This window comes from Pelecanus crispus, chromosome 9 (genome assembly GCF_030463565.1).
Source record: "Pelecanus crispus isolate bPelCri1 chromosome 9, bPelCri1.pri, whole genome shotgun sequence".
NCBI classification, from domain to species: Eukaryota; Metazoa; Chordata; class Aves; order Pelecaniformes; family Pelecanidae; genus Pelecanus; species Pelecanus crispus.
In genome coordinates, this window is record NC_134651.1 from 34,547,180 (window position 1) to 34,559,207 (window position 12,028).

The window sequence follows — 12,028 nt, forward strand, 5'->3', positions numbered from 1 at the left end:
TTGTTTACCATAAATATCCTGGAAGTCAGTGAAAATGGGGACATGCTGCTAACAAGTGCAGTTGACTTTAAACATCCCTCTCCATCACGAGTCAACCCGCATGAGCTTGAAGAAAGGTAGCTTGTGATGGATGCCTGTTCTGCTTCATGTAAATGTCTGGGGGAGTGTACATATGCCCTTGCTGTTTATTCAAGGGATGTGATGGCCATCAGTGGAGCTGGTCAGAAATGTGCCTTTCCATGCTAAAAACTGGCACTACAGACATTAAGGTGAATCACAAGGCCATGTTATTTCAGGAAAAGCTGTTCAATACTGAGTTATTGTTGTCCCTTTTCTGTCCATTGTCCGGAGTACACTGCTACAGCTGGGCAAATGCCTCTTTTATGCATTTCTGTTGGCTTCCTCATACACTGAACTTACCTGTCCCCTTCTCGTTTCACTCCTCCTGGAATTAGGTTGATTTGAAATTATTATGTTTTCATATCAGCAAGCTCAGAATTCTTAAAAGAGTGAATTTGAGTCACAGAACATTGCTTCATGTGCTTTAGATTTAAATAAATTTCAAAATGAAACCATGATTTTGGTGGAAAAAAATGAAAAACTTCATTCAAAAATGCCAAAATTAAATACTCCAAATTATGAACCTTTTTTTTTTTTAAGTTAATCTGAGGAATTCAACCTAAGCCTCCAGAACTTTTTACTTGACTAGTATCTGCATATTTTCATAGAAAAATAATAGAAGAAAAAAATGTAGTTACAAATAGAAAAAATTTCCTGCTTCCTGGCACTGAGAAAATGAAGCTCTGTTCTGGTGGAGATTTTTCAGAAACTTATATAGGCTTAGGCTAACTTCAGACAGAAGACATCTGCAGTTATGTTTACAATGTTTCTTCATTAATGTGAGACTATGAAAGGCAAGAACTCCAGCTTTGTGGAATTGGCATGCTGCAATTGAGGATTAAGGCCTTGGTATTTTTAAACCAAAATGGCATGAATTGGCAATCATAACTGCATCTTTTCTTCTGGATGATTTCACCTGGATAAGTCAGGTAAATTTACAATTTACATCAGGATTTTTGACACACAAGAATGAGAACATACAGCAACTTCTGCTGAGGGAGTTCAAAGCTTTGATTTTGTGAGAAATGCAAGTTTATTTTGAATTATCAAGCATGTGTTGCTCCTGGTAAGATCAGTCTAAGTTAATGGTGCTTAGTCCTTTGCTGATCAAGCTATAAACAAACTTATCAATAGCTCTGGTAAATTCATTTTGTCATACCTGTTTTCTAGGGAGGTAAATTGTTGTGCAGTGGTACTATGTAATTAGTCACAGGAAATCACTGGAAAAGGCTTATACAGAGACAATATTTCTTGGCCCTTAAAGCTAGTGTTTTAATTGCTAGACTCTTCTGCCTAATTCCAGATCATTAAAGTAGTTAAATAAAACTGTATTAAATAGACAGTGACAAAGCTAAGGAATCTGAGATGATTGATTATAAATAACTACACCACGTTGAACCAGTAACCTGGACAAGGGACACGCAGAAGACAGTTCAAACACCTCAGTAACAGCTCAAGCTGGCTATGAAAAGGAGAGATGCTGAAAGAAAGAGGCATTAACACATTACGCTTTTCCTACTGCAAAGGCAATACCTGTGGTTGCTACTGCATTTACGGGTTGGGAACGTCGTCCACTGCTAACTCCATAGAGCTCAATTTCATATTCAGTACCCTCTTTCAGCCCTGTTATATCCTGGGTGCGCTCATGGCCTGGTACTATTAGTTCCAGTGGATCAGATTTCCTTTTGGTATCCCTGATTTTTAGAACAAAGCTGTCGAAAACCCCATCATCTGCAGTCCAGGACAGACGGAAGCCGTCTGGAGTAGCATCTGAAACCAGAAGGTTGTCGACCTCGGGTTCTGCTTCTAAAAAAGGAGAAGATAGCAGTAGGGAAAAGAAATGATTTTTTAATCAGTTCATTAGAGACCTGCCTGAGGTCTGGATGTAACACACTGCAAGAATCCAACCACAGTTCAAAGAAAGGGAAAGAATCTGCCAGCTATTGAAAAAAAAAAGAAAAAAACCCCAAACTATTAGCATTATACACATACTGAAGAAGATACATGTGAGTGTGTGCAGGCCCATTCAAACTTTCACTCTTTAATAGCAAATCCACTGCATGGACATACACCATTTGCCTCTGACATGCAAAGTTACACATGCTAATAGTAAGTTTTGTGTGCATTTCTCCCTCGCTACCTATGTGAAACCTTTAGGTATGATAAAACCAAGCTCTTGTTATAGAACTGCAGGCATGCCTGTAATATTGTCAGGTCTCTCTCTGTTAGGAGGACAATTTAGAAGACATTTGAAAGAGTCTTTCTTCATGCAAAACCCTTACTTCATGCACTTCTGGCATCTGTGATGCTTCTGATCAGATGAATCCTTTACTTCAATATTAAACAAATGCTGAAGCAGCAAAGGGGAATCATGAAAATTCATATCCCTTAAACAGCACACTTAAATCCAAATGCAAGACCTGCTGTCTTTAGTGGAAGAACCCATTCAAGAGGATCCCAGGAGCTGTAAGTTATTAATTACCTGCAAAATCTCTTTAGCTCAGTAAGGTCAGGCATCATTACCTAGAGAAATGCTACTGGAGTGGTTACTATCTTACAGCATCTCCAATGCACTTCTTTCTTCCACTGAAAAACATTCCTGTTTATTTTCTTGCAAACTGCCAATCAGGTAACCCCCAGCTTTACTGCTGCATAGACAGCAACATGCAGATGAGACTTGATGGTTATGGGGATAGAGAATCAGTCTGCAATGATTTTTCAAGAAAGCTCAAGTGCTGCTGGAAAATGGCAGCTATGATGAGGCTGAAAACCTGAGCTAAGGTTTTCTGGAGAGAGATGCCAACTTTATGGGTGGCAACGATCACACTTGATGGTCTTGGGTGTAACCCACGCAGAGAGTGAAAGAAAGGAGGACATGAGCAAGAAATCCATGAGTTTTCCTGAAAGTCCTGACAGTTGGCAAGTTGGAGAACGCTGGTGTGCCCAGCAGCTGTTAACAAGACGAGCTCCTGCATGCAGCCATTTTTCTTTAAAGACTTCGGTTAGAAGTACCTGCATGACCATACCAGAAAACTTTCACCCAGCAACCCATGTCATGCACCTCTACAGGATCCCTCACAAAGAAAAAAGGGAAACATCAAGTTAAAAGGAACAGAATTTCATTGGTGAACCTATCAATCATGAGGAGTTACGTGTAGCCACAATGCAGAAAAGGATGCAAAAGCCAAGGTTTGCTTTGCAAATGGATTGCATGAAACATCTTCCATGTGAGAATAAAAGCAAGAAAGAAAGGGTGGAAGAGAACAATTTGTTCACAATAAAATACCTGTAACAGCCACAGTGCTTAGGGGCTTTGTTTGGTGCCCCTTGGCAAAACCATAAAGCATAACCTCATAGCCAATGCCAGTAATAAGGCCTTTAAGCTTCAGTTGCCGCTGGGCTCCCGTAAGGAGGAACTCCTGTGGGTCCAGCAGCTTGCCAGAATCCACCACGACTACTAGAAAGTTGTCAAAGGCATTCTCCGATGCCATCCACGACACTGTGAACCCATAAGGGTTAATATCAGAGACAGTTAGGTTTTCCAGTGGGGGCATGGCCTCTAAAAGAAGGGAAGGTGCAAAAACACACAAAAAAAAGAAGCGAAAAACATTGCAAATTAGAAAGTGTCACAGATTCCACCAAACATAAATCACATTTTTCCCCAAAGTATGGATTTAATAGAAGTGCATAGGCAGGACCACATGACTAGGATTTTCAATGGAGCCTCCAGAAGTTAGATGCTCAATTCTTAATTTTCATCAAGGGTGTCTCAGCACCTCATCTCACAAGCTCCACTGAAATTCCTTCCAAGCTCACTGCGTAAGCACATTTCTTCTGTTACACATGCACTGTAAGACAGTTATAACCAAAACTGTTTTAGAAATGCTACGCATGAAGCTTTAATTTCCTTCCACTTGTCTTCACCATCGGTGCTTTAGGGACAAGCCTCAACTTTGGCAATCACAATTCCTGTATTTTGCTTCTTTACCTCTCTACTTCATGTGAATATCTCCAGCTTTTCTTTTCAATGGTGGAGGGGTCAGAGATGCCAGAATGACTGCCAGAAGCAGGACATTAATCAGTCAGGGTCATAGCCAGTGCAAGTACTAAATACTTGCTAGATTGTTTTTTGTGGGGGATAGGAGAGAAGCCAGAGTTTGCGCTGGCTAAGGGCAGGGGCTAATGACTGAAGAACAGAGAAATAATCTGTCCAAAGAGCTTCACAGGCAGCTGCTAGTGTGGTATGTTGACAACTTAAAGAAATTCCCATGAGGGGTCTTTTTTTTCGCATCAGTATGACATTTGTCAAAGTTTAGAGGTTGTGGACCAACTCCTCAAAACTTTCCCACCAAGTCTCTGAAAAAAAAAAAGAAAAGCCAAATTTTCACAAGGTACTTTCTCAGTGTATTCTGCTCACTCAAAATCTGACAAGTCAAATAGGAAGATCAACTGGCTCTGCTAAACCCTGGCCTTGATTCTGGATACCAAGCATTGCTAGTATTTCTCTCAACTATTTGTCAAACCTTGCTTTGTTGGCTCAGGAGCTAACTCATTTGATCTTCCAATCATTCAAATTCTACTCACTTAAGAAAATACCAGTTAGTTAAACACAGAACTTGCTCTGTGAAAGGGTTTTGGGTTTGGCTTTGGCATTTCACAACTGCTGAAATTGATGTTCTGTTAGAATTTGGCATAAAAATTCCCTCTTAAAGTTTTATAATTTGGAATTCCTTATGTTTTGATGTTTACACATTTGGGTGTCAGAGATTCAGCTCAAATTTACTCAGTTTGGAGACATTTTTGCAGCTTATTTGCTTCTAATCAAGCAATCCCAAAGAGTCACATTTTGGTTTGCTCTCTGGGAGGGTGGATAAACAAATAATGAGCCCAACATGCTGAAATTATTTTCCTGGCATAGGTATTGAGTGACACCAACACTCTAAACCCAGCAGCTTTATGTGAACTGTTGGCACATCCTTCTGCCATGTAGAGAGTGCCACATGTTTACCTAGCTGTGGGAAGTTTCCTCTCAAAATACCAATGTCCATGGTTTATTTTCAAAAAGGAAGCATTTGTGCTCTGGTGAAGCAAAAGAGCTGGGGTTTTGAAAGCGAAGAGTTGCTCACTTCTAACTATGTGACTAAATGTCATCAGAGGGCAGGTCAGACCTGGTGCAAATTGCAACCATTTGCCTTAAGGAAAATGATCATGGACATCGCCTTTCACAGACTGGCAGCCCAGGTGCTGTGAGGGATGCTGCTACTGCAACCGGTGTTCCCACTGCATGGTAATGAAGAGAGGAGAAAAAGGAAAAGCCCTCAATGTCTCCATTAATCCTATTAATTATGGCTTGTCCATCTGACAAGCCCTAGAAGCACATACTGGCCACATAATACATGCCAGGTGAACTCTGTGGCATTTATTTGATCATCAAGGAGGCATATGAAATACAACAGATCCCATTCAAAATCTGGCCAACATATTCAGACTTAAGGGATACGTTGAGGGGACATCACAGGACAGGTGTTCTAAAATCCGCTCTGGATCCTTAGATGCAACTACTGAGTATTAGGCAAATTTCCCCCTCAAACTTCAGGAGTTAAAAAGTTTGTTAGACCTGGGAGAAAGACTCCAGAGGGCTCTTAACTCTAAACTAGTACTCCTCATAGAAATTTTTTTAAGGTCAACGTGACTGTTCTGACCCATCCTTGCACTAAGTTTACAAACAAAAGCATTGTCACTGGACAAGATATTCAGTGCTGTAGAGAGTCTTTCTTTTAATCCATGCTGGAATATATATTTTTATAAGCCAATAAATGGACTCTAAACTTTTAAGCAGGTACCTGTCATGACAAAAGCAGTGAGGGGCTCTGTGTGAACACCTGCATTGGTGGTCCCCTTAATGTTAATGTCATAGCCAGTGTAATCTAGCAGGCCTGAGATGTGAGCGCTGCGAGCACCTCCCGACACTGTAAGCTCCTGGGGTTCATGTGCTGCATAGGAATCTCTAATGTGTATAACAAACTTGGCAAAAGGCCCATCACTTGTGGTCCATGAGAGGTTGAAGCTGTCGGGGGTAACGTTTGTGAGTGTAAGCGTGCCCAGCTGTGGCTCAGCCTCTGAAGGAGAAAGGAACATAAGTGAAGAGACAGCATTACTATGGGGTGCTGGGGGAATTAGCAGTCGAGGTTTGTAGACGCTTAAAGGTAAGGCTGAACATTTTGGCCACGTTTTGCAGTGGTTGAAGATAAAAAAAAAAAGGAGCATTGCAACAGCTATTTTGTAAGGTTTTGAAAAGAAGCCACTGAAATTAGTGCTGACTCTTAATATTTTTTCATTCAATTTTCTTAAAACAACCTCAATTTTCCTAATGAAACGTGGCCCTGATTTACAGAAGCACCAACAGCATATGGCCCTGTGGTAAATCCATACCAATTGCATGAACTCCACACTAGCAATTTGATGGGAATACAAACCCGCAGCAATTCCAAAGTAGATAAAGTAGGATTCAGGCAGGAATTAGGTGAGTCCAAAACAGACATCCTTGAAATCCCAGTTCAGTTTCTGTTTAGTGTTTCTGTTGCCTGGAGTTGTAGATACTTTTACTTTTGGACCCCGAAGTTTATGAGGGGTTTCAGTCCCAGCAGTGATTATCTCAGCACTAAACTCAGGCCAAAGCCTCCCTGAGACTTCTCATCCTTTGATTAGGCAAAATCAGAGAATATCTCATAGACTAAACAAAAAACCCCACAACACTGCCGTTGCTCTCCTTTCTGACCCTTCAGTGGTCAGGGCACTTCTTTGAGAAGCGAAGACTTTCCTTTTCTGTAAGGGGAAATTCAAAATCACATCTCTCCTGTGCCAGGGAGAAACTGTTATAGGAGGGGGAGAGCTCCTCACCCATCCTGTTTTAAAGGTATTTCATTTAGCATAAAATCATTAAAGATTCATTAGAGCACAGAGAGAGCACAAACATGACCCAGCAGTCAGGTAGTCAGAGAATCCTGTGTCTGCTCTCAGGGCTGATTTTCTATTTTTTTCTCTTGCCAATTGTGTATACACCAAGAACACCTTGGGAAATGCAGCCAGTGAGATACAGGAAAATAACTATGTAAGTGATTCATGCCAGGAGAAAAGTAAGAAAGATTTATCCCACCAAAAAAGAGAACAGTGAAAGAATTAAATCCTTTTCTTAACTAAAACATGAACTGCTGCAAGTTGTTCCAACTTTTACTCACGTTCCCCATTGCAAGACTTTTAAATAGTCCACCTTCTCTAGAAATGTCTAGGAACAGGTGAATCCAAGTGGCCCCAATTAAGGACACATGCTATTGTCATGCTATCAACCAGTGACCATCAATGCCTTCATGGCTGACAGTGAAGATGTCACCATGTAAGCATGGTACTTCCAAAGACAGGGGAGGAGATGAGAGAATATTCACAAAGCAAACAGGCTTGGGTGGAGAACCCACTGAAACTGAGCATGGAGCCATGAGCCCCGCATGCAGGTCAGAGAGGACAAACCAACCCTTTCCAATCTCATCCTGAAATGGCCACATTCCTTCACATGCCACTTGCATCCAGTCAGGCATGTTCACATCATGACACCCAGACTCCAAAGAACACTGCATGCAAAATAAGTTGAAAATATCTCTTCAAGCAAGTCTCCTGCCATCCTGGAATCACCATCACTGTAGGAAAAGCCTTGACGTCCAGCGAAACCAGACAGCTCTTAGAAACTCAAAGGTAGCAATGCAAGTGACAGAGTGGTGGGCTGACCATCAAGAAAGGGTTGATTACCCCTTTGAGCCCTGCTCTCTGCTGGGAACACACAAAAATGCTAGGCAAAGAAGAACATCAGAACCAGCACAAGGTGGCCAGACCACTCCATGCAGTTTTGGTTGGTCATTTAGCATGCTGCATGAAACTGCCACAAGAGATGCAAATATCTTGGCAGACATTTGCTTTTAAGAATGAAGAACCAAAATAGCATGCAGGTGCCTCTCCAGGCTGATAAAGACATGAAGGACTCCCAACCACAACAAAGCAAGTGAGGATGGGATGAACAAGGACTTTATTCCAGATCAAGTGCAAAGATGCTCTGAAAAATATTAACCATCTGGAGCAAGTCAATTATATATACACAGAACTTGCAGATAAGTGTATATATAAGGAAACCAATCATGGTTTACTACTGACTCCCTTAATGCTGGGGGCACTTCTTCAGCCTTTTCCATTGTCTCAGATCTCTCTTTTTCCAAGCGCTTTCAAGCCCACCTTATTTCAGCCTCCCCTCCTAGTGATCTCCCTATAATTTACCAAAGGAACGATGATGAGTTGGAGCCATGTTTTAGAGCAGTTCAGTGGACACCAAAAGACAGAAGAGAACAAGCAAACCTGGAAGGTGAAACAGTGAAATACCTGTGGTTGCCCGTGCTGTCAAGGTCTGACCACCTTGCCCATCAATTACACCATGGAGTTGGACAGTGTAATTAGTGGCAGCTTTGAGGTTGGTGACTACATAGCGCCGGGAGGCCCCTGGCACTGTGTGCACCAGGGAGTCCAAAGGGAAGTCAGAGTTTCTGACTTCTAGAATAAAATGGTCAAAGGCATTGTCCTGTGCTTCCCACGTGAGTGACATGCTGTCTGAGGTAGCATTTGATACAGTGAGTTTGCTAAGGAGAAGTTCCTCTACTACAGGAAGAAAAACAAATGGAAATGTATTGCAATTATTAAAACCCAAAGCAACAAAATAAATATAGAACTTTGAGTTCATATGAGCCACAGGTCACAAAAATCATCTAGCTTTGCGTTTCTCAATGTTTTCCATACCACAACCCCTGCAGTCACCCTGCCCATGTTATCCATGATTCAGTGAGGATATTCACAATCTGCTGATGCTAGAAATTGCAACTCTGTATTATCTGATTGCTGAAATTTGATGTTCTGCTTAATGTCATTGACCACATTAATATATTGCTATGACAGATTGCTATGACAACTTTTCCTAAGACCATATCAGCAGGCAAAATTTGGTAGAGAAATTAAATTATCACAATGTGAGCTATTATCTGCCTACTATGAGAATCCACTTTCTGCTTCCGTAGTCTAGTCCTCTCCCTCCACTTTCATACTGTAATTGGCTAGAGCACATCAAACATTTGACTTCCCTGCCTTTTCTGGAAAAAACATCAACTGTAAAACCTCAAAATGCACTATGTGCCAACAAATAAACGTGCATCTATTTCATTCACCAACATCAAGTCAAATGGACTCTTTCAATGTCTCATCCCATGTAAACCTAATTGTGAAGCTGAATTCAAGCAAAGCATCTGCCTTCTTGGAGTCTGCTGTCACAGACTGAAATGTGCCTCAAATCTATCTAGAGAATCAGGATAAAAAAGTATATCTAGAAATCAGCTTATCTGAGAGAAATAGTGTGTCCTCTATGCTGTGTGACAGATGCAAACACATGTTGCAAGGCTAACATAACGAATCATCTCCCACTTGGCTCTTGGAAAATTTGTTTTGCTTCTTATCTGTGTCAGAGGTTGCCCCAACCTTAACATTTGAACAAGAGCAAACTTATTATGTGAATGAAACCACATCACAATGTGACTGACTGACTTTGCTGGGTGGGATGGTGGATTAATATTCACAGTTCAAAATGTCTCCGGCAGGTCTTCCTTAGAAGGTGTCAAACAATGAGGTAGAAGATTTGGCAATGGGTAGACTGATGGGGTAGCTGAGGGCAGGGAAAGGGGCACAACCTGTAAGGAAGAGTTAGAAGAAAGGAGAGTTAGCACTGAGGTAGGATTCATATACCTGTTGTAGCTGCAGCACTTATTGCCTGTGTGCGGAAACCATGAGAGATCCCATAGAGGTAGACAATAAAATCAGTGCTGGGGGAAAGCCCTGAGATATGAGCAGTTCTTGAATTGCCTGAGATGTTGAACTCCATGGGCTCCAGCAACCTGTTAGAATCAATAATTTCAATAGTAAAGACGTCGAAATCCCCATTGGTGGTTGTCCAAGAAAGGTTGAAGCTTTCAGGAGTAATGTCGGAAACGGTTAGCTCACCAACTTCTGGGTGCACTCCTGAGGAGGGAAACAACATTGGTCAGAAGGGGACAGGCCTGTACTGCCTCCTGCTCAGAAATGCCATGCTTCTCTCTGCTCATGCTGGCAGCATGAGAGAAGCTGCCACTGGAGAAAAGGTTTTGAGTAAAAGCTTGCTACAAGCAGACAGGTACTAAGGGGAAGAAATCAAATGGAAGCATCTCAAAATGTTAAATAAGAAAAAAAAGAAGGGAAAAATAAAAAAAAAAAAGAAAAAAGAAAAACAAGCCTTAAAGCTATAGCTATTTCCCTTTACCTCCAGGAGCAGCCACGTGTCATTGAGGTCTGAGCATGAAAGCAGATGCAAAAGAACTTTTCTGAATGCCTCTGGGGCATTTGGAAAAGTCACCTTCCAGTTTTAGGAGAAGCTAAAACTAGAGCTATTGCTTTATCCAAAGGAAAAGGTTGTGTTTTGTTTGCTCTTCTACTTTCCCTTTCAGCTTTAGCCTATGAAAGCTGGCATGTAATTTTGGAGCTGGAGCCAAAATGCAAAGCAGTGATAGCTGCCTTGGGGTTTCTTCCTCTCTGTAGACATCCCTGATGCGTTACAGGAAGGCTCAGAAAATTCTGACAATTGGAAGTCCCCAGAAGGGAAAATTTTGAAAAGCCGGGTGCTGAGCATGACCCAGAAAGGGAAGGGAACACCTCAGCAGGGCATCTTCTGCTGTTTTCATTAAGTTAATAAAAAGAGAGCACATTGCTTATTCAGGCAGGACACCCATGATGCCTGTTTTCTTGTTTGTCCCTGTACAGCCTCCTTTGTCTAGCCACATTTGTCTATTTTCAATGGGCAATCTGCTACCAGCTCACACTCAGGACTCTCAAAGCACAGGACTTCTAGACTGCAGCAGGACACAGACCAAGGCAAGTGCCTTGTGCCAGACACATTTTTACCTAAGCCAGGCTGCTTAAAGCATTGTTGAAACAAGAAAACTCTACTGCATTTAATGTTTTAATTCTGTTTAGTTCTTATGTGTACATTTATCCCCTTCTGTGCTGGGTAATATGTGCTTGGGGAAATCAAATATGAGCAAGCTCTGTCCATCTCACATTCACAAAAGGTTTCAAAGGTCTATACAGAAGCCCAGAGGCAGCAGATACTGTCTACAAGAAATTTTCTGGAGGAAATGCCACTGGTGCCGCTTTATTGCCAATTAATTCATACCCTGTTCATTACCAATGATCATAACACCTGGAAGAATCAGTGAGCCATACAGGATAGACATAAGTATATATCTACCTCTCACAGTCAAAGCTCATGATAAGCTCTCATTGAAAACTGCCGTCTTTCACAAGATGAGCCAGAAAATTATTTTTGTGGCTCTTGATTAGTTTCATGCAACCTTCTGAAAATGTGGGGCTTACCTTCCTTCTTTCAGGTCAGTTTATGCCAGGGTAGTTCTGCTGAATTTGGTCTTCTTGCATTATACCTTTTTCAGACCAATCAGATTGTTAAACATCCTTACGTGGCTTAATATATGATACTGCTCTTGGTAGGAATTCACTTGTGTTCTTTTCTCTATGAGAACATATAGAAGGTATCTATCCTTGCCCTGGAGACAGATGCACACACTATACCCCTGAGTTTGTATTTACATAGAGGCTGGTGCATAATTTCAGAGGTAGTTTCTGAAGGGTAAAAACTAAGCATACTCTCGGGCTTTGATTATCTGGGCTATAAAGAACAGATTTTTATAATTTTACAAGGCAACCTGGGCTTTTCTGAGCATGTACAACAGCCAGTTGGGTTTTACTGTTAGTGTCAACCAGCAGAAAAGCAAGTAAAGGG

General features: G+C 41.5%; 1 protein-coding gene across 4 annotated transcripts in view; it reads right to left on the minus strand.

Annotated features, from left to right (window-relative positions):
• The window catches only part of TNC (tenascin C), a 47,804-nt gene that overhangs the window by 15,594 nt on the left and 20,182 nt on the right, over positions 1-12,028 (minus strand). Inside the window, exons 12-15 of one of the 4 annotated variants that reach the window (XM_075715980.1) lie at positions 9,946-10,218; positions 8,542-8,814; positions 3,407-3,679; positions 1,654-1,926 (exon numbers count right to left, since the gene is read on the minus strand). The exons of 1 other annotated variant lie outside the window; for it this stretch is intronic. In XM_075715980.1, the coding sequence (XP_075572095.1) occupies positions 1,654-1,926; positions 3,407-3,679; positions 8,542-8,814; positions 9,946-10,218 (1,092 nt within the window). The remainder of the gene's footprint in view (positions 1-1,653; positions 1,927-3,406; positions 3,680-8,541; positions 8,815-9,945; positions 10,219-12,028) is intronic. 2 more of the 4 variants (XM_009486758.2, XM_075715981.1) reach the window with 2 other exon arrangements.